The 23,835-nt window shown below is 42.6% G+C and overlaps 1 protein-coding gene across 4 annotated transcripts; it reads right to left on the reverse strand.

Moving 5' to 3' along the window:
* Positions 1-638: 638 nt before the first annotated feature.
* Positions 639-8,274, reverse strand: LOC123439525. Of its 4 annotated transcripts, none has more exons than XM_045116252.1 (6): positions 6,844-8,274; positions 6,441-6,584; positions 6,153-6,269; positions 5,018-5,869; positions 4,664-4,772; positions 639-916 (listed from the first exon to the last, which is right to left on the reverse strand). In XM_045116252.1, exons 1-4 carry the CDS (start codon positions 8,272-8,274, stop codon positions 5,261-5,263), a joined length of 2,301 nt encoding a protein of 766 aa, XP_044972187.1. In that variant the 3' UTR covers positions 639-916; positions 4,664-4,772; positions 5,018-5,260. The 4 variants fall into 4 exon arrangements, with proteins under 4 accessions (XP_044972187.1, XP_044972182.1, XP_044972175.1 ...); XM_045116247.1 differs by having other exon boundaries at positions 4,664-4,791; XM_045116240.1 differs by adding an exon at positions 1,155-1,270 and having other exon boundaries at positions 4,664-5,869.
* Positions 8,275-23,835: the final 15,561 nt, after the last annotated feature.

Genomic DNA, 23,835 nt, shown 5'->3' on the forward strand with positions numbered 1-23,835 from the left:
ATCAAGTTATTTTTATCAGGCAAGTAAGTGGTTAGTAATATGACAACTGGGTCAAAAAATGTGACAAGTATGAACGGGAAAAAAATAGTTGACGAAACTTATCGACATGGGATCTAGTTTCGAAGAACTCGTCGCGAGAAAGCCAATGATGAAAACAGATCATCGATTGAATTAACGGTTTAAGAGATAAAAAAAATTGAATTTCAAAGATCAAAGGAAATCTTTAATGATATCACTACATGCATACATGATGAAAGGATGAAGAATTATGTGCATGCACACGGTTCTCTTTTTTTTTGCAAGCATTTGTGTACAATGGATATGGTAGCCGCCGCACCGGAGTACCTGGGTGCGGCGCCATTACCTAGTCAATCCCTTCTAAATATAAGACTTTTTAGAAATTGCACTATAGACTACATATAAAGAATATGACTGAATCTATATTCTAAAAGATGTCTATATACATTCGTACGTAGTCTATAATGTAATCTCTAAAAGGTCATATATTAATAAATGAAGGGAGTACATACGAAGCAAAATGAGTGAATCTATTCTATAGTATGTCTATATACATTATATGTAATCCCTAGTAAAATCTTTACAAATATTTATATTTCAAAACGGAGGAAGTACGCCAGTAACTGTAGCTACGTTCGCTTTATTTCACTTTCGTGTTCGTGGTGATTACGAATTCACGCAAGCAAGCTGCCCAACAATATAACGGGCTACGGTTCTAAAATATATATATACAATATAACAGGCTACACGTCATAGTCGTTTCCACTTAATTAAGGACAATAATCAGATGAGTACCATCACGGTGCGAGAAGACTTGTGAGCAGAGCTAATATCTTTTGCGCCATTTAACCCTCGGGAAGATCTCAGAATGAACACTTGATGATGATACTTCATGCAACTGAAAAGTGTAACAAAGGTGGGTTAATTTGGTCGGCCCATTTCCACAAAAGCGTTTCCTCTTTGGTCTATCATACAATGTGAGCAGAGTAAATATTAAATGTCTCTACTGTCTAGCCACAGTACTGGATGGCACCATACATAACTGAACTGTGACAATGCCTTACCGAGAAAGAAAAAAGTTGATTAAAATCGCAGAGAGAGACCATGCATGTACACAATCATCATACGTACCCTACCTTTCCTTATATAGGTATAGTTTCCCCTGGCTAGAGGGCACCTAAACGCAGCTAGGCCACCCACCATCCGTACGACATATACAATTGCGGTAGACGACGGCCAAGCAATGCTGCAACTGTCAACAGCACATCATGAGAGAAGAGCCGCTGCTGCTGGTCCAGTCCAGCAACGGATTCATGTGCAAGAGAACAAGATAGCTAGCTACCATTCAACACAACCAACAAATGCAAATTATGAACCAAGCCGTCCCCAAAAAAAACAAATTATGAACCAAGCCAAAGTATACTGTCCAAAAATGAAGCGCGTGCACGACAGTCATAAGTTACAAACGTATGTATGAATGTATATCTCAGCTCTCTCCAAAAATCAGCAGCCAATTCACATGATCACATTCACATCCATCCAACGGATGTACCAAACGAGTTACAAAACGTATGGGCTGTGTTCAGTTTCTGCTTTGGAGAGTAATCTGCCAGCATGTGTGTGTGCGCGCGTGTGTGCAGTTGTGCATTCACAGGCCGGCCATAAAGTAGACTGCTACTCGTCTAAAAAGAAGAGCTTAGCTGGAGGTTAGATTGTGTTGGTAGGCCATTGCTCTCTGATCATCGACCCACCACCATGTCATCACACAGTATATGCATGAGATGCAATGCATCATATTCATATGTTTACGCATAAGTATGCAGCAATTAAAACTGATGGCGTTGGTTGATTGGTACTGGACAGACGGTTAGTTGATATAAACTGATGCTATACTATTACTAGGTATGGACCATTCTACACACTAAGTATCAATTAAGCTGACATCGCATCACGATCTGCTATTTAAATGCAGTTTTCAGAATTGGAAAAGAGTACAGCGGCCAGCAACTAATGCAGACTCTGTTAAGTCGTACTATTATGCAGGAGGGCTTGAAAGCTTCTATAATTGTATTGTATCGGTTGCTTCCAATATAATTTTTTTAAATAAGTTCCATGCACATCCAAAGATTAGAAATATGACTAGAATTCACATGAAAATATCGAACATAAGAATCACAAATTAGGCTGAATTCCCCCAAAACAACACAAATGAGCAACAGCTAGTAAATTCATTATTTATACTCAATGTGTGTGGAATACATTAATCTTCAAAGATCATGATGCAGTGCACACTGAACATATCTTATTTCTCCGATGCTGACGTTTAACGTTAGGAACTGGTCAGCCATCTCCGAGCAACACTATGCAGTTGTTTACAATGGAGACAAGGTGTTTTGTCACTGCCCCTTGTCCCTTTTGTTGCCGTTTCACTTCACATCCATGCATGGAGGTGTTTCACTTCACATCCATGCATGGAGGTGGAGGACAAATAGAGACCTACCGACCTACAAGTCACTGGCACCCAGAGGCCAGAGCTTAACTAACTGCTCGTCCTAGCTCACACCATCGTGTTGCATGCATGCGCTTTTTATCCTACAAAAAGATGCGTCTCTTCAGTCACTTGCCCCCACCTTAACCGTACTTTTCTCCTTTCGTAAAGAGAGAAAGCAATAAAATCGTGGGCATCTGATACTTTCCCTTTGCCGTAACAAACCTAGCTAGTCGTTAATCATGCATGGATAAATGCAACGTGAAGGTGTAGCATGCATCACCCTAGTGCTTAAGCTCCCTAGTGCTTAAGCTGTAGGCCAGATTGAGATCAAGTGGAGAGGAGAGGTGGTGAAAACAATAGACCACACATGCTTCACATTCCTTTATTCCTTTTGAGGGAACAAAGGAAGACCAAGCTTGGTGAAAGCAAATCAATCATACAAGTATATATATACATGCGCACAATTATAGAATTATTGCAAAGGGGGGAAATAGCAGGTCATGCAGGCCGGAGATATTCTTATATGTGTACAGAACTGGTGGTGCACAAAGTGACAGGGGAGCTAACTAATCGAGTTGGGTATGCATGCAGGATATTTTGTATGTGAAGGCATCAAGGCAGCAACTTAAGATGCAGAGCATGGGCATTGTGTAGTACTCCCTCTGTAAACTAATATAACAGTGTTTAGGTAACTAAAATAGTGATCTAAACGCTCTTATATTAGTTTACGGAGGGAGTAGTAGTAAATTGATACTCCCTCCGTAAACTAATATAAGAGCTTTTAGATCACTATTCAGTGATCTAAACGCTCTTATGTTAGTTTACTGAGGGAGTACAATAGATTAGTAGTAGGGTCCAGGAGTTTGGTAGGTTATGTTAAGTATGTTCATGGGCAGATACGAACAAAACATATGGCCCAATGATGCAGGAGACCCGGCTGTATGCATGGTACGGTTCATCATTCAATTTTGCCTCCAACAAGTCCTTTGGATTCAGAATAGGGAGAGTGGAGGAGACAAGTCCGACTCTTTGGCAATAATAAAGGGGTATTCCTCAATTGGCACTGTGATTGGCAAGGCTTAGGGGGTAGCAGGCCCTCCATCTTAGCACATTAGGCAATTGTAAAGCAGTAGGGGCATCGATCATAAACACCTAGTGGGAGATTAGGCCCGGGTCTGCTGCACTAGACTCACTGGTGAACACTGATTATCAAGTCCTTCAGAGTACAGAGTGGTACTGTCCTGACTACATATTGATGCCTCTCCACCTCCTGGTGTCTCTTGGTCCTTGCTAAACAGTGCAGGCAAATCATTGATAAGCCTCTGACTAGAAACCTCCAGGGCACAAACAGTTAATGAAGATGAGCTTGTGCGTGGAGAGAGCAAATGATCTGATGGACGTGCTTTCTTCCTGGCATCGTTGCATGTGTGGCTTTCCGGTGAAAACGATTCACGACGGCCCACTTGGTTTTCTTGTTCGTTTATGTGGCTCTGAGGGAGTGATCATGTGTGGTTTCAGCTCGAGACGTACGTGTTCGAGCGAAAGGAATGCAGCACCTAACCTAAGGAATTGTTAATTGGATGATGAAGATATCAACATCGATCCTAGCACAGTTAGAGAAGGGGTAGGTGCGCCTTCTCTATTGGCAAATCGTTTTTTGTTTTTTGGTCAGCTTTTGTTTATGCCGTTCAAATCTATCGGCGTGGCCTGTAAAGGCGATCGCCGCCCATGGAGACAAAATGAATATTCTGTTGCAACTGAAAAACATCCTTCACCAAACACCAAATGAATATTTTGGTGAGGACTCAACCAAAAAATGCATTTCCATGATATGCTAGCACATTGAGTTGCACATTCTAAATGCAGGCCCAGATGGAGCAGATATCCTATGCACATACGGCTACAGGATGTGCAGGATGAATATTCTTTTACGTTGGGTGTATCCAGGACTACAGGTGGTAAGTACTAGCAGTAAGACAAACCATTCCCCTGTGTAAATCTAGAAGGCTGCATGTTCAAGCAATTTAACTACTCGAATCATTCACTGCGTTAACAACAAAATGACAACACCTTGAGGTTCAAAAAATTAAGTGGTTTAAAGATCTATTTTAACAAAAGAAAAAAAAAAGGAGTGGCATAGACTAAGAGCCATACCTATTTTGATTTAGCTTGACACCGAACGGAAGCTGGTTCCAGCCATACATATTATGAACACTCCTAGGGTAGTCAGTCTTTCAACAGCAAGAGTGAAACATTCTTCAGCCTGCAACAACACAAAGCACCTTCACCAGAAAAAAAGGAAAACAGCACAGAGCACCCTTATCAGCAAAAAAACACAGAGCACATTGCCACTTAGGAAAGGAACCAGATGGTGTACATCCTCAACTTCTCTGCTAGGACAGCAATTGACAGATCATAGTAGGTCACTACAATATGTCTGACAATGCGATATCCAGACTCCAGGAAAGTTATGTTCACTTAGAATATAATCCAAAACATTCCTCATACCAAAGTTATGTCTGGCAGAAATTTGTACTACAGGAGCGCCTGAAGAACCACCCGCCACACCTTCCAGTAGGACCTCGATGATATGCACAAAATAACAAAACAAGTTTGGAAGAGTTGCCGAAATTTCCTTAAGTTTTTTCCTCCTATGATTTACTATAGACGTATGTAACCTCTACTCAAAGCAAACTTTAAAGGTTTGAGCAATTACTCGCACAGCAGCAGCGGCAGGATGAGATGCCGAGCTCAAGACAACATATTCTTTGCTATACCGTACACCACGCACAGCATAGCAGCAACTGCCAGGAGCTTTTTGGATGCAAGAATTCTGAGATTTATCCTAATCTTGTGCGTCCTCATGAACTGCAGGATCCATTGTGCCGCCACAGTGAGCAATGTAAAGACACCAACAAGCACAATTCTGGCAGCATCCTTTGGGCCTCCAACTCTGCTTGGTTCATTTTGATCGATCTTGATGGTTGGGCCTGTCGGGGCAGCATCTGCATCAGCATGTACAAGTCGAAGGGTTTCATTAAGCCAAGCTGAAAAACATATCAGCGGCCTTGCAAGCCAGACCACTTCAGTGTCTGAGATAGGCCTCAACATCCAGTCACCGCTGTATATCATATCAGCCAGTTTGTTTTTCCCTGGACTTGGATGCTTAGGTACGAATAGATCACCACGTCCACGATGCTGCTTGTGTTCTCCCTCTGGAAGATTCTTCGCCTGGAAGCTTTCCACATGCTTGTAGAATACCTTTCTCATATCAGATTTGATTACATCTAAAGTATGGCGAGTTCGCATAGCATCACCTGGTAAACGTTGAATTTCAGTCTCAGCCCGTAGCAACAGTAACTGGACAAATTGGAAAATAACAGTAAGTTAGTATTCAGAGAAATGTGTAATGACAGGGGCAGAATTAAGGAGAAAAAAGAAGCAGAATTAATAATCAACCATAGACTAACAGATCCAGTTATGTTATTTGCCAAATCAATAGGGGATCGCTAACAATCTTTTGTTCAACATGTGGAGAGTTTTCAGCTTCGAAAACTGCTTATGGTTATAGAAACAGACATTGGTGTAAGCATAATTATAGACTACTATTCTATTCATTATAATTGCATAATAATATATGCACCTGAAGCAAGTTGTAGGCCCCATCATCATCAAAACTGAAAAGCCTTAGGTTAGAGTTCTTCGCCATATGCAAGAAAGACCCATCAGTGCTATGTTTAGACAACCCATCCTCCCAGTCCTAAACCATACAGGAATATCAAAGTTTGATTAGAAACACTTCTCAGCATTATTAGTGTCATTGTACTTCTGCAGATTTATATAAAATCCAGTACCAGAGTGCACTCCAAAAATAGGTGCTTGCATTGCAAAGGAAACAGTTAATGATAATCTCATGTATCCAACTTCCTACCTGTAGCTGCTCACGGATAGTTGACACATACTTGAGCACATGATCCAAACAACATGACTGGGGATCAGAAACTCTAGAATGATAAGCAGCATCAACTTTGTAGATAAGCCCCAATAATTCCGAGGAACCCAAAACTTCCAATACCTGAACAATCCAAACAGCAGCAAGACAGCAAATGGCCATTAGTTCAACAAATATCAAGTACTGAAAGGCTTACTTTTGTTGAATTTGCTGTCATGATTTGAATAAACTTTGGATTAACACATTAAGCAAAATTCAGAACTGTCCGGATAATAGTCGCATATGCATGATGTCTAACAAATGCAAGATTACACTGATATGATTCCATTGTGCAGAAGGTGGGCATACTTCTGGAAATATGACCCAATAAGTGTGTACTAACCTTTGATACCATTTGCAGCACTGAAACGACATCAGAATGAATAAACTTATGAGCAAACCCCAAGAAATGGACTACCAGTGAACTATAGAACAAATAGTTGGACAGCACGAACCCCTGCCATGCTGGAGAGTACCCTACATCACACCTTTGCATCTTTCCATCAGTAACGCAATTCACATTTCGTCCGCCAGGAGGTGGCAGATCGTACTCATTCAGACCACCTTGCTGAACCTTCCATGGTTCCATATAGACCACCCAAGCAGAAAAGACCTGAGCAATGTTCTTGATATCTGCATCCCTGGAGCAGAACATGAACGTCCTTAGCACAAACCGATACAATGGTCTCTGCATCAATGGATTCCAGTAGCTAGCGGGACTGTCACACGACTCCTTCCTTGAGAGCATTCCATCAAACACATTGCATGTGTCAGCGAGTTTGCAGACACTGCTCCTGGTCAAATACATCACCAACAGCTTCACTGCATCTCCAAGTCCTGGAGCTGGCAGTCTCTCAGACAGTGTAGGATTTGCGCGAGACAGAAGTGACAGTAAAGGCAACCCATAGGAACGGCAAGTCCGAACAGGCAGCGGCGAGAAATCGTCCCCAACAAGCCAGAACTGTACGAGTGTGTGCACGAAGAACTCGGCTCGTCTGAAGGATCCAGCAGCGTCTACACCATCTCTGGCATCCCGATGCAGCAATGTACCGAAACCAGCACGTGGCGGGGCGCAGTCCCTGGGCACGAACTCCTTAAGGTAGGCGTACAGAAGCTTCAGGTATAGCGATCTATCGGGCTTCCGATCGGGATTGCGGCCGGTCGTGGATGTGAGGGTGGACACCCAACTCTCGAGGAGAACGCGTGGCTTAAGCGAGGGTTTCGAAGTGGAGGTCGATCCTTTCGAGGCGCGGGCGGCTGCCTTGGCCGTGGCGGCGGAGATGGGGTAGTACGCGAACCAGAAAAGGTAGTACTCGAACACCGAGAGATGAAGCTTGGAGCCGACGCGGCCCGCGAGGAGCGGCGAGATCACCTTATCGGAGGAGGCCGCGGTGGACGACAGCGCGAAACCGAGCCAATCGGGGAGCCGCTCGCGAGGGAACGTGAAGCGAGCGAGGGAGTGGCGATCCGCGGCGGAGATGGCGACGAGGAGCGGCCCGGAGGGGGAGAGGAGCGACGCGATGAGGTTGGCGAGGGCGGCGTCGCCAGCGGCGAGGTCGAGGAAGCACGGCGAGGCGGGGGAGCTGGAGACGAACAGGCGGAAGAGGAGCGCCGGGAGCGCGTCGGCGAAGAAGGCGCGCGGCTGGTTGGCGCCGGAGCGGTGGCGGCGGAGGAAGTCCGCGACGGACGAGACGGCCGCCGCCGCGGCCCGCGGCGTGGACGCGGCGAGGACGGCCGCCGCGAGCCCGGCCGCGGAGCCGGTCGCCGGCGGCATATCACCGCCGCGCGGAGGGAGGGCGCGCGGTAGGGTTTTTGGTGGGGAATTTTGGCGAGGCGCGTTGGGGAGGACGAGAGGATTTGAAACGGGGACCGGAACTGGAATGGAGCTTTCGAAGATTTCGCAAATGGCGCCCTGCGAAAAGCGTTTCCTCCACGCTCTCTCCCCTCGCCCCGACTTTTTTGCGTCAGGGTGAACTATAGATTACCTCGCTGACCGGTGGGTCCATAAAGAGCACGGCGTCTGCCTGTTGGTGGGTATGGTTGCGTGTCAAGGTCCTGGGTCGAGAAATGCATTGATGATGTGGCTCGGTGTTGGGTTTGTGGGACGGCAACGGCAAGCTGTGTGTTGGCTTGAAAAGGACGCTGTGGACAAATTCGGCTGGGCTCCTGGCCAAGCTCGGCTTAATATTTTTTTGGCCGGCCCAGTTTTGTTTCTTTTTTTCCTGTTACCTTTTTTCTTCTCTGTTTTTTCTTTTTTTGGTTCGTTTTTTATTTCCTTTTTCCTTTTCTTTTTTAATTGAAGCAAATACATTTTTCGAATTTAAAGAACAATTTTTTAAATCATGAAAAAAAATCTTGAGATCAAATTTTGAAAAGGAGAACAATTTTAAAAAACCACGACAAAATTTGAAAGGACGAACAAATTTTAAAGCACAATCATTTTTTGGATTTTGAGAACAATTTTTGAAACCGAGAACACATTTTTAAAGCACGGACATTTTTTGAATCTTGAGAACAAAATTTTGAAAAGTGACAAAATTTGGAAGTGCGGACAATTTTTCAACCACGAACATTTTCTCAATCTTGAGAACAAAATTATGAAAATGTGAACAATTTTGAAAAAACCCAAAAAAATTGAAAGCACAACAAATTTCTAAAGAACGAACATTTTTTGAATTTGGAGAAAAAATTTGAAACCAAGAACAATTTTAAAAAAACGTGAACAAATTTGGAAGCGCAAACAATTTTTTAAAGCACGAACATTTTTTGGATCTTTAGAATAAAATTATGAAAAGGAGAACAATTTTGAAAAACCTCGAACAAATTTGAAAGCGCAAAAAAAAATTAAGCACAAACATTTTTTGAATTTTGAAAACAAATTTTGAAACTGAGAACTATTTAAAAAACCATAAACAAATTTGGAAGCGCAAACAATTTTTTAAAGCACGAACATTTTTGAATCTTGAGAACAAATTTTGAAACTGAGAACAAATTTGAAAAACCCCAAACAAATTTGGAAGCGCGAATAAATTTTTAAAGCACGAACATTTTTTGAATTTTAAGAGCAAATTTTGAAATCAAGAACAATATTGAAAAATCCTAAACAAATTTGGAAGATGAACAATTTTTTAAAGCACGGAAAAAATTTGAATCTTAAGAATTTTTTTGAAACTGAGAACAAATTTGAATCTTAAGAACAAATTTTGAAACCAAGAACATTTTTGGAAAATACAGAATAATTTTTTAAAATTGAGAGCATTTTTTGAAAATCAAGAACATTCTTTGAAACAGAAACAGGAAAGAAAAAAGAAACAAAAAAACAAAAATGAAAATGAAAAAGGAAAAACCCGGCTCGGGGAACCTTCTAGAAATTATCCAAAACCTCGCACTGTAACCCCTGCTAACGAGCTAGCCCATTTGTGCGAAGCCCGTCTCCCGCTATGTGCGAAGCCCTGACACGGCTTCGCATAGAGCAGCGAATAGGGTTTTCCGCTTGAGTTGAATCGGGCTAGGAATTGATTTTCCGAAATGGATTAGGCTAGGGATTTGTAATATCGCCGAACCAGCATCTTCTCCCACTGAAATGCACATCATCAAAAATCTGAAATAAATACAAAAAGATGCGAGCATCGATACTTTTCAGAGATGATAAATCTCGAACTTCTGGAGTTTAAGAATGGCAACTTCAGTTCATGGTAGGTTGGCAAACGTGGCAATTTTCTAGAAAAAAACAAACTGAGACAAAGTTGCCATGTTTTAACAACTAAAGTTGCTACCTTGCGTCAACTAAAGTTGCCATAAAAAACGTTTGAGATGACTTGATTAAAATCCAAATGTTCGAGATTTATTAGGGTCTGTATACTTTTAGTCTATACATTTGAATAGTAATAACGTAGATTTTATTTTCCTTTTTGCTCGTAGTAGGTGGCGATAACCTTATGTTTCTCGTCCCGCGAAACGTGTTTGTCGATCACTTGTGATGGAGGGGGGTTTGTCTTTGATTCAAAAAAAAGCGTAGTGGGTGTTATTTTTTTTTCTTCTTTTCTAAAATATGCACGAGTGTGCGTATCATCCGATAAAGAAGAGGAGGGGTGCTATTATGATGCAAGAAGAAAAAGTTAGAGGAAAAGGGCTCACTACCCCCGCTCCATTGTATTGACAATGAAACCAAAAATCTGGTACACAAGATTTAGTAATACAAGATCATGGAGTAAAACAACAAACACGTTGCCTCAAGCAAGATACAAAAGAGACTCGGGATCATATTTTACTATGAGTGGTTTGGCATCATATTTTACAAAAGATGTTTATTTTCAAAGTTAAGAAGTATTTAATATGATTTGAAGGAAAAGAATACCCAATCATGAGAATTCTTCCGAAAAAGTTGAGTCTCATTTGAGAACTACGATCTTTAGCTTTAGAACTCAATCAATTTCTTGTGAAGATATGAGTCCCTAGCCTGGTCCAGCTCAAACATCGGGTTCAATATTGATATCCCTATACTTGGGTTACGGTCACGGCCTATAAACAGGGGCTGCCTCGAGTCTTACCTATATCTAGGCATGAGCAGCCTGACCTCGTGACCCGACCCAAAAATCACGGTCGGGTCGGACGGGGCTTGCACCTTGGATGGAGCTCGGGCCTCATTTTTTAAAGGATAAAATGAGCCTTGCATTTCATTTATGTAGGAATACAATCGGAGCTCATTTTACTACACAACACCATTTATGGGCCGGGCTCGAATGTTCGGATGTCATGCAATACATTAAAGTTAATTCCAATCGGATGTTCACATTCTATGATACAGTTGCATCGATTCACCATTTGAATGTCACAAGGAAACTTAGAGTTGGTATGCATGTTCGTTGAAATTCAAGTTATGTAATGCTTGAGAATTTTATGTACTTCAAATAAGCCTTTGTATGGTTTGCTGGACGAGATAGCATATTCAAATCACATTTCTTACCAACCCCTAATGAATGAGATAAGCTAACTACCATGCCTAGTTTCTCAAAGACTTTCCATGATGTGACAAAGGTTTTTTCTGGCAAAATATCCTACTTTTAATCTGTACTTCAAGTGTGTTTTTATGGTGCATACACGCATATTGGAGGTTCATGTTGTTGAAAAAATGTCCATGGCTCTAATGTTGGCTGATAAGAAAGAGAAGGTTGGTAAATATTGGGCTGATTATAGTCTGTTTTGATCATGTGTTGTTGTTCTTGATCCCATCTATAAGTTGGGGGCTATTAGTTAGTGCTACCACAAACTCTATGACCCCATTGAAACCAAACGTCAAGTTGAAAATGTTAAAAATAATATGATCAATCTCTTCAATGGGTATAGAGGGTTTGTTGTTAGTAAACCTTCTTACGATGGGGCTAGTCCTAGCACTAGTGGAGGTGGGGCTGATATGTTCAACTATCACACGTCTTTCATTAGCCGAACACACAAAGAAAAGACGCAATTGAAGTTATATTTGGAGAAAGCACCTATGCGGTTGAATGAGGAATTGGACGTGGTAATTGTGAACTTATAAGTCCTATATTCATTTTCATTTTTTAGTTGTATTTACACTTTGTTTGAAACATGGCCGGCTAGGGTGTGAATTGTGGCATACATGGCGTCGTTATGTATAACTATGCTTGCCAAATTTCAAATTGTATGGTCGTTGAATGAAAAAAGTCTAAAACAAACCTTGAACTTATAGATACAAGCTAAATCGAACCCTGAACTTGTAATCCCCAAAATTAGCACACCGAATTTTCTAATATCAATCTATTTTAACCCTTGAGGATGTTTCTAAATAGGAATCGCCAACGCGGCAGATCAACTCCGGGGATTATTGGCTGCGGACACGATTGGGCTGGCCCATCAATCGCAAAGCGAGTTCCCTTTTGTTTTACTTCTCCGTAAGCGTGACGTAAAAATACACAAAAATGGTGAGTTGGGGGAATCGAACATAAACCTTGGGGCCGTCCATATCCACTTGCTAGCCATTAGAGTAGATGATTGTTACTGAAATTAGTTGAAGCCCGGACATAGATAATCAGACTAAAGAGTAAACAAAATTTAAAAACCGAACACTTTTTGAAATTGCGAATACTTTTGAAGAAAGGGATAATTTTTTGAACACACAATCAGTTTTTGAAAAGCGAACACTCTTTGCAACATATTTTTTTAGAGGGAACAATTTTTGAATCCTGAACAAAATTGCACAATCTTTCATAAAAATCTAAAATTTTGTTCATAAATTCAAAAAATGTTCATAAGTTAAAAATATATTCATTTTTTTAAAAAAAAATCACGAACTAAAAATTGTTGGGTGTTTTAAAAAATGTTTGGAATTTTCATGTTCTGCTTACATTTTTGGACTGTCCATGATTAAAAAAATTGTTTACATTTGTCAAAAGATGTTTGGAATTTCAAAAGTTGTTCAGATGTTTTCAAATAAGGTTTGGATTTCCACATTTTCCTTAAAAATTGGAATTTTGTAAATTATTTGCGTTAAAAAATCGGCATTTCAAAGCTAGAAATGTTTCAATATTTTAAAATGTTTATAATTATGAACGCTCCTGTCTGTTCTTGTCAATGTCGCACTACCTAGTGTCATGAGCAGCTTTGAGGGCCACTGGCTAGCCACGGTCGCTCTCTCAATGTGAGAACTAGAGTTCCAGTCCTGTGAAGCAATGTGTATAGCGAATTTTTATTTTGTCATCCAAATTTTTTGGCCACTCCTTATAAAAGATAAGTGGCTTTGTGTAGTTTTAAAAAAGGAAAACAATTAAATTATAAATCAGTCGGGTTCGTTGAACAACATGTAGCCCACGCGCAGCACGCTGTTTCTACCCACCGCTGTTTCGAGTCTTATCTCTTCGTGCGACCGCTCGTCTCTATGCCGCATTTTCCCCTTTCCTCACTGCGTCGTCACTCTCCTAGTCGTCCACCTCACTGCCGCCATGGAGGTTGTTGAAGGAGAGAGACGCAACTATTGCGAGCCCATGTAGACGACCAAGCCACAACTGTTGCAGGCTTGCAGCCCGGCCGCCGGTGCTACAGTAAGCTTCAGGGGAGCGTCGTCGCTGCTTCCATGGAGTTAGGGCAGTTAGTACTGCAACGACATGCACATCAGGCAGAGACCATCGCCGTAGGAAGCTGTGCTGCGGGGCGCCACTAACTGATTCAAGGACCCAACTCTCGTCGGGGCGAGGAGCTGCAATGCATCTCAGTGGTGCTACGGCCCAGATCTACGATGGATGGTGCATGCGGTGCTGCGACCCTGATCTCGCTGGCGGCAGAGTTGCAACGGAACTCGACGGCGGCTCCCAGTGCGGTTATGCAGCACTTGCCGACGCCGACGACTTGGAGTTGCGATGAAGTGCTGGTTGCTGCATTGGAGTGCTCACCGGAGGCTCCCGACACTGCGATCAAACACTCGTCGGCAGCTCTCGAAGCTGCGATGCAGCGCTTGGTGCTGCAATGGAGCGCTCGCCGGCTGCGCCGGCCACTCCAGGTGCTGCGACGGAGGATGAGGTGGTGGTTGCCGATGCAACTTTGCCGTCGGGGACTCGTTGCTGCCTTGATACAGCTAGAAAAGAACGAAACGGTCGGATAAAATGGTGTGATGCAAAGGAACACGAGGATAGTTGACCTATTCAAAGGTTGAGAAGAATGCATCGGACGACTGGCTATCCAACTGATTTCTTCAGAAAATCAATCGGATGATTCGTAAATGCTATCATTTTTTAGTTATCATTATGAAAATAAAGAACAAGAAAAAGCAACACGAGCGACTACGTCAATGGGTCGGCCCGATTCGTCCTAAGGTCCAACCGGCCGGTTAACGATCCTAGGGTTTGACTTCAATGTGAGCGAAAACCAGCTAAACATGCTCAAGATTTAAAATAGACCAGGATAAAAAAATGGTGTGCTGATTTCCAGGATTATAAGTTTAGAATTTGATTTAGCTTTGGTGTACAAATTTAAGGTTTATTTTGAACTTTTTTCTTGTTGAACTGTACACACATGCAGCCTGATTATATGATGTTCTTATCTAAGTGAAGACATGCAATTGAGTGTTGACTTGTTGACTTGTAAGAAAAGATGCATGTTGTTGCTTATATGCTTGTTAAAGCAACTCTAGCGGGGCGAATATTGCTTTTGGCTCCCGAGCTCACTAGAGGTTTTTAAATTCAAACTTCAAATTCAGTGAAAATTTGTCTTTTAATGTTTTAAAAAAATCTGAAAAAAATACATAGATAGATGAAGATATAATACACAAGTGTGTAAATTTTCAGAACAAAATACATTGAAATAAGGGCTGTGCAAAAAAGACAAATCTGAGGCTGTTTAACACATGTTACTATTCATCATTTCAGACCATGAATTTGTCTTTTTTGTACAGATCACATTCTAAAGTATTTTGACCTGAAATTTTACACACATGTCGGTTACATCCTTACATACATGCATATTTTTTCAGAATTTTTTGAACCATAAAAATTTGAATTTGAATTTTTCAAAAATAAAGGCCTCCATGGAGCTCAGCCTCCAAAACGTCATTCTCCTCTAGCGGAATCCTTAAATCGCCGACCCGTATCGCACTATTATAGTTCGCGTAAAATCGGGCTCGCACAAGCTAGGACTGAAGAAAACCCGTATATATTTTGTTTTACGGTTTCGCTATGCGGGTTCTGTTCTGTCGTAGCCCACGCGAATCCGCAAAATGCGTGGTTTTCAGAATTTAACATATCTCAAATAACAAATATGAATATTATGAGTCTAAATTACAATGATTATTCAAGTCACCAAATAAAACTAATAATTCGTTACAACAATCGTTCTGAATACAAAATGATACCAATCACACATGAATTAAATGAAATAAATGTAAAATTGTTTTGAGGGATGCAAAGACGGCCAATGGTCGAACCTCGCCGTCTTTTGCGGTTTCGATCCTCCTCCTCCTTCACGGCTAGGACCGCCATGCTCATGTGCTGACGAGGGCGCTTGAGCATCGATTCCACATCTGAGTCGTCTGACGAGGACGAATCCTCAAGCAAAAATTGCTTGCACGGGCTCAAATCCATCTAAAAATCGCATCGAACCTCGCATCAATGAAATTTCTACGGCGACCATGGGGCTCAAAGGGAAGGAAAAGGGGCTCGCCGGGGCGGCGAGGACGGTGGCGGTTTGGTGAATCCGGGGCGGTTGGCGGCTGGAGGTGGTCGATCCGGCACCGCGGGGACGTTGCAGTGGCTCGGCTCGGCGGATTCGGGGGCAAGCGGCGTGATTCCACTGGCCGGAATCGCACGCGATGGACGGCAACGACGGTGGTGGGCGTCTGTGGGAGGGGATGTGGGGAGTGCTCGAGATAAATGTCCCTCCCGCCAACCGCTTCCGCGGGATACAGGGCACTGATGGGTCGAGTGAAAGCACATATGCTCCCTTGGTGGTTTTGGTAATTCATGACAACATACATTGTCTCTTGGACTAACACTTTTACCTACTACATTTCAAGTATAGTCCACAAAGAGCTTTGTCCAAAGGATTGTGAGAAGAAGCCCCTTGATGCAAGGAAAGGAATAGGATTGGCTCAAGCCTCAAGCAAGAGGACTCTACATTTTACATTTGTGAGAGATCAATTTGAGTTCATAGGAAAGTCAATACTATTCAAAAGGAGTGAGGTATTATGATGAATTGGTAGATATAGCCACCAAAAATATTCATTCATTCTCCCACAAAAATCTGTGTCCCCAGCCAAAACAGCAAAATCGGTGCCACCAACTTTTCCCACTCGGCCCTATCGATTTTCCCGGTGATAGATCTTTTGCCAAACCCTAATATCTCGGTACCACCGCATTTCATATCGGTGCCACCGAAAAGCATGTGACTAACTTTCTATTGAACAGATTTCAAGAGTCGGAATTTTTGAGTCTGAATCGGTCTCACCGAGATTCAGAAACTGCTCATGTGTTGAGATTAATAGATTCCAATCCAACCATTTGAAACTTGATCTCTAGCTTCCCCAATTTGCTTTCCACAAAATCAATCTCTCCTATCTATGCAAAATTTGTGAGAGAGTGATTGAGTGTTGAGGAGACTATCTTTTGAAGCACGAGAGCAAGGAATTTATCGTTCTCGCATCGATTACCTTTTGAAGGGTGGTGCCTTCTAGATTGGTTAGGTGTCGCTTGGGAGCCTCCTACTTCGTGTTGTGGAGTTGAACCAAGAAGTTTGTACGGGCGAGATCACCTACTTCGTGAAGATCTACCGTGAGTGAGGCTAGTCCTATGTGGACGTAAGCCATGGTGGAATAGACAAGGTCGTTTCTTCGTGGACCCCTTGTGGTTGGAGCCCTCCGTGGACTCTCACAGCCTTTACCCTCCGTGGGTTGAAGTCTCTACTAACGTGGATGTACGATAGCACCACCTATCGAAACCACGCCAAAAATCACCGTGTCAATTTTTGCGTTTGTGAAAGTGCGTTATATCAACTAGAGGGGGTTGAATAGGCAATTTTTAGAATTTCATCGCTGAGGAAATTCCTTTTGAGGAAATTCCTCACTTATGAATAACATGCAACGGGAACAACGCAAAATCAGAGGTGCAAAGATTACAACAACAGTTTTCTTGATGAAGATTATGAAAAACAGCTGCACAGTATGCATGCATCGAATAAGCAGGTGAAGATTAATGGGTATGAAGAATTTGAGGTTGAGGAAATTCAGAGAAAGTCTTCAGCAAATTCTTCAAACAGTGACAATGAAAGTCTTCAACATACAATATTGAGGAATTAAAAGAGTTGAAGAAATAGAACCAGTATCACAATGAAGACAGTTGTTGATGACCCAGTTCCAACTGTTGTGACAGTCGTACGTCTGGTTTGGAGCGGCTTGGTATTGAAACCAAAAGACACACAGTCCCGGGACACACAATCCCTATCGTATTCTCCTTGAGCTAAGGACACACAATCCTCGCCCAACACTCGTGGTAAGTCTTCAGGGCAGACTTCCAAACCCTCACAAACTTGGTCACCCGACGATCCACAATTGACTGTTGGATTGCTCTAGACCATGACGCCTAACCGTCTGGAGGATGCACAGTCTTCAAAGGTAAAAGGCTTCAGTTCCACACAGGAACAAATCTTTAGTGATGCTCAATCACTTGGTTTTAGGTTTGTGGTTTGGTGTTTGGGGTATTTCCTCACTGATGATTTACTCTCGAAGACTCTGAGGAATTTGGGTTGCTCTAAATGTCAAGTGTCAGTTTCTCGCGGAGCAGCCAACCAGCTAGTAGTTGTAGGGGCGACTATTTATAGCCTGGGAGCATCCTGACATGATTTGACATAAATGCCCTTAAATATTATGACCGTTGGTGTCGATAAGATCGGTGAGGTGGCGCGAATCGCGGCAACGGTCGGGACTCTCGACTGTGAGAGTCCTCATGTCTCTCATATTCCTCACTTGAGGCTTTTGTAAGATTAGGCTTGGGTTGAGCATCATGAGGAAATTCATTCCGTAGTATTACCTTGACCCCCTTTAACAGTACGGTGTTCCTATGACTCAAGAGTGAAGAAAATAAAATAGAAAGAATAAATCTTCATGCTTCAAAGTCTTCGGGCTGATTTTCTTCAGCACACACTGAATTCCTCATCTTCAATATCTTCATGAGGAATATCAATTTCATCGCAATTTCTTCACGATCAAAATCTTCAGCATAAGACCAAGTTCTTCAGCCGAAGATATACATTTTTAGGGGTTGATATTCATCGTATAACTCAAACTCCTCAGCGACTTATAGAGCATGTGTACACTTATAAACACATCAGTTACTTAACCTATAAGTCTTCAAACCATCAAAATCACTAAGGGCACTAGATGCACTTACAATCTCCCCCTTTTTGGTGGTTGATGACAATAAGGTTAAGTTTTCAACGAGGATAAACATATGAAGTGTAAATACTGAGTTTGAGGAATTTGAAATCAAGATACTGAGAGACTCCCCCTGAAGATGTGCATATTTTGAGGAAATTGCTTTTCACAGCAGATGCACATTGATGATTTATATCATGGAGATCTCCCCCTGTATCTTGTAAATCATGCATACATTTGACATATAAAATGAGGAATTTGAGAATGCATGATGAGAAATGGTATCTGACGAATTTCAGCATGTGTGCATTAATATTTTGAGGAATAAGCATGCGAAGAAAAAGTTCAAAAGCGTCAGAGTACCATCGGGCTTAAGTTACAACTCATTACATAAAACACTTCAGAAGAACCAAGAGTTTGTAACTTAATAAAGTTCATAAGCCCCAAAATATATCCCGCGTGAAGACTAACTCGGATTTCTCCCCCTTTGTCATCAAGTGACGAAAAGGGACAAAAGTGAGGACTAACGCCCCATGAAGACTTCCACTTCTTGGCTGATGAAGAGGCATGAGGATTCTTGGCAACAGGCTTGTTCCTTGGACCAGTTGCAGTGTCTTCTGGTTCTTCATCAGATTCTGCAGTGCGGAATGAAGAAAAAGAACTGTCCTCAAGGTCAGGCACTGGAATTGGCTTGAATTTCTTCTTGGGAGGCCACGACCAGTCGAAGTCCTGAGTAAACTCCAATTCCTCAAGTTCCTCTTGAGTCTTCACATGAGCCAAGGTGGCCCAGGTACGATCAAACACCTCATGAAGTTAATAGTGATTTTTCCTCACTGCATTCTGAGTCTCGTTGAGGGTTTTCACAATGGCACTGAATTGACGTTTTACCAATTAGTGATTGCGATCGACCTTCTGATGAAGACTGAGGAGTAGCTCTCTATTGGTCATCACTCTTGGGGCAGTTGGGCTTGGTGGATCTTGAGTGGCAGTGTCATCATATGAAGAATACGATTCTGCTTCGCGAAACTGGCCATCAAGGGGCCGATTTCCTTCAACAATGATATATTTTCCTTTGCCTTCAACAGGCTCAAATGTCTTCTTGATGACTCTGATGGGCGGCAAATATCCAATGTGATTAGCAAAATCGGCATGGTAGTTGATGCCTGACCTACTTCTGATGAATCTCATGATCCACGGAGCGTAAATCTTCATGTCGAAAGGCGACAATGCATTATCATCCAAAGTCCTCACGAAGAAGTCATGAAGGTTTATTGGTATGCCATGGATGATATTGAAGAGGATATTCTTCATGATGCCTACGACATCTTCTTCATCATCATGGCCTTTGATAGGGGCGATGACATTGGCGAGGATTCTATAGACCGTTCGTGGTTCATACTTCAAGTCTTGAACCAGAAAGCGAGTCCTAGGAGGTTGGTTCTTGGCCAAAGGCTTCACGAGGAATTCCATCAGTCTGTTGGGCAGCTCACGTTCATCATACATCAACACTGCATTTTTTGAGGGAATTGAGACAGGAAGCGCACGAAGCAATTCAGTGGCTGGCGCTTTGTAGTGCGTGTGTTGAGTCATCCAGTCCAACACCCAAGTGTTGACATCCTTCGGGTCTCCAAAGATATGCAAAGTGGCGTAGAACTGAAGAATTATGTCATTGTTCCAGTCACCTATGTCAGTGCAGAGAGGCAGCAGTCCAGCTTCATGAAGGACATTGAGGACTGGAGTGAAGCAAGGAATTTCTTCCATGTCAATGTGAGGAATATGCTTGTGCTGAAATATTTTGATCCTCCCACAGAGCAGAGAGGCATAACAGTTTAGCTGAGTCCTCGTCCAAAAATTGCGGTGAATGCGAAGCTTATCATACGGATTTGCGCCTGTGAAGTACATCCGTTCTTCATAAAATGCTTCCTTTTGAAACTTTGGCCTTCTTGAAAAAGGCTGATTTTGCTGCAATTGAAGATTATGCTGCTGTTCTTGAAGAGGAGCTACTATCATTGTTGTTTCCGTGTTGACCACAACAATAGCAGTTTCGGTGTTAGGTGTCGGAGCATTTTCTTCATTCTGACCTTTTTCATCAGGTCGAGGATTTTCCTCAGCTTGAGGAATTTGCTTGGTGGAGGAGGCAAAATCATCAGATGATGCAGCTGATCCTTGAGCAGATTCATCACAGACGGTCTTCCCATCAGATCTTGTGAGGATTTCTGTTGCAGCAGGAGTAGGAGGGATTTGGGTAGACCTTGGTGAGCGATGAGTCTCTTCCCAGAAGTCATCACGAAAGACTGGAGTGGTGCAATCAATATCATCAGATGTCTTTTGAGGAATGGAGGATTGAGGAATGTCATCAATTTGTATTTCCTCATCCATGATTTCTTCAGATTCAGCATCTTCCATTTCCTCATCTTCTTTAGGAATGACATAGTCAATTCCGAAGGGAACCAGTGAGTAGGATGGAGCTACAATAAGAGGCGTAGCATCCAGTGGGGCAGTTGAGGATTCTGTCTGAGTGACCTTAGGGCGCTTGGCCTTTGAGGATTCTGAGGTCATTGAAGCTTTTCTTTTCTTTGCTTCTTTCTCATCAGCTTTGGTCTTCTTCACGTCTGATGCAGACGGAACCATCTTCTTCACCTTTGAGGGTTGAGGTGAAGGAATTCTTTCTACAGGAGGTGATGCGGTCTCAGTCCTGACAGTTTCCTTAGCTGAAGCATTTTCTTCAGCTGGAACATTTTCCTCAGTTGGAGCAGATTCATCACCTGGAGTCTCTTGAGTGATTTCCTCAGCAGTAGGTTCATTAGCTTCATCTTCTTCACGCAACTGAACCGTGTAGCTAGACTCAGGTAGCTTTTGCTGCACGCACACGAGGAATAACTTTCTTGTTGTATTCATCAACTGCATCTGTTGCAAACTTGATGAAATTCACCTTGAGACGTTGACGATCACAGAGGATCGTGTACTTATCTGACAAGGTTTTCAGTTCAGCCTGGGTTGAGACAAGAGCTTCAGGCGTCAGATTGAGGAGATTCTGCTTGAGAAATGTCTCTTTCTTCATTTTAGCAGCCTTTGCTTGCTTGGCTTGCTATTCTTTCCATTTTGCCTCATTCATGAATGTGGCAACCATGTGACTGAGACCAGGGGAAGCTTCAAGTCATCAATTGGAGTGTTTGGATCTTCATACCAGACATTGATGAAATCCAGCAGAACCTTGGGGTCTGATACGTCTCCATCGTATCTACTTTTCCAAACTCTTTTTCCCTTGTTTTGGACTCTAATTTGCATGATTTGAATGGAACAAACCCGGACTAACGATGTTTTCAGCATAATTGCCATGGTGTTGTTTTTGCGCAGAAATAAAAGTTCTCGAAATGACCTGGAAATTTACAAGGATTTTTGTGTGGAATATATAACAAATTGGCGTAAGAATCAACCGGAGGAGTGGAGCGAGGAGCCCACAAGCCCACCAGGCGCCCCCCCTCGCTGCGCCTAGCAGGCTTGTGGGGCCCTCACAGCTCCACCGCCTCCAACTCCAACTCTATCTAGTCCCTTTCGTCCGGAAAAAAATCGAGGAGAAGAGTTCATCGCGTTTTACGATACGGAGGCGCCGCCACCACCTGTTCTTCCTGTGGAGGGCAAATCTGGAGTCCGTTCTGGGCTCCAGAGAGGGGAGATTGTCGCCATCGTCATCACCAACCTTCCTTCATCGCCAATTCCATGATGCTCTTCACCATTCGTGAGTAATCTCATCGTAGGCTTGCTGGACGGTGATGGGTTGGATGAGATCTATCATGTAATCGAGTTAGTTTTGAGGGGGATTGATCCCTAGTATCCACTATGTTCTGAGATTGACGTTGCTACTACTTTGCCATGCTTAATGCTTGTCACTAGGGCCCGAGTGCCATGATTTCAGATATGAACCTATTATGTTCTCGTCAATATATGTGTGTTCTTGATCCTATCTTGCAAGTTGTAGTCACCTACTATGTGTTATGACCCGGCAACCCCGGAGTGACAATAGCCGGAACCACTCACGGAGATGACCATAGTATGAGGAGTTCATGTATTCACGAAGTGCTAATGCTTTGTTCCGGTTCTCTATTAAAAGAAGAACCTTAATATCCCATAGTTTCCATTAGGACCCCGCTGCTACAGGAGGGATGGACAATAGATGTCATGCAAGTTCTTTTCCCTAAGCACGTATGACTACATACGGAATACATGCCTACATTACATTGACGAAATGGAGCTAGTTACATATCTCTCCGTGTTATAACTGTTGCATCATGAATATCATCCGACATAATTATCCATCACCGATCCAATGCCTACGAGTTTTTCCTACTGGTCCTTGCTGTTACTCCGTCAGTACTGTTGTCACTTCTGCTACTATTATCGTTGCTACTGTTGCTATCACACTACTTTGCTACTGATACTTTGCCGCATATACTAAGTCTTTCAGGTGTGGTTGAATTGACAACTCAATTGCTAATACTCAAGAATATTCTTTGGCTTCCCCTTGTGTCGAATCAACAAATTTGGGTTGAATACTCTACCCTCGAAAACTGTTGCGATCCCCTATACTTGTGGGTTATCAAGACTATTTTCTGGCGCCTTTGCCGGGGAGGCCTAGCACTATTCTCCGAGTCACTTGGGATTTACGTCTCTGATCACTATGAGGAATCCGAGAGATCCAAAAACTAAAGTCTTGCCCTCAACTACGAGGGCAGGTAAGGAACTGCCATCTAGCTCTGCACTTGGTTCACCTTCAGTTATGAGTAAGTTTGCGACATCACCTCCTGTTAGAAATTTTGATGTGTCGCCTGTTCTTGATGATGCTACTTCTGCTGTCCATGATGCTTGTGATGATGCTTTGCTTGATACTACTTTTCCACTAGGTGCATTCCTTGATGCACAAATTGCTAAAGTTGCTGCTAGATGTGATGATACTTTTGAAACTGTTGAGATTATTGATGTAGAACCTGCTATTTCGCATGTTAGAACTAGCTCTCCTAGATATGAATTGCCTGATATGCCTGAGGGTTATGTTATGGAGGGAGAGATAGCTGAGGACTTTCTTGTTTGTAAGGATAGCTATGATGTTGAGAATTTACTGCACAAGTGGAAAGAAAAATCTTTGAACGCTAGGATGAAATACGACCCGAAGCTTGGGGGAAGCTCGTCCAACTACTGAATGCTTTGCGCGATCACCCTCTTGAGAAGAATGAAATACTTGATATCTTCTATAATGGACTAACAGATGCTTCTAAGGACCACCTAGATAGTTGTGCCGGTTGTGTTTTCAGGGAACGAACTATAGAACAAGCTGAGATCCTATTGAATAATATCTTGTGCAATGAGAATGCTTGGACTATTCCCGAACCACCTCCGAAGCCAACTCCAAAGAAAAGAGGTATTCTATTCCTCAGCCCTGAAGATATGCAAGAAGCTAAGAAATCT

This window comes from Hordeum vulgare, chromosome 1H (genome assembly GCF_904849725.1).
Source record: "Hordeum vulgare subsp. vulgare chromosome 1H, MorexV3_pseudomolecules_assembly, whole genome shotgun sequence".
Lineage (NCBI taxonomy): Eukaryota > Viridiplantae > Streptophyta > Magnoliopsida > Poales > Poaceae > Hordeum > Hordeum vulgare.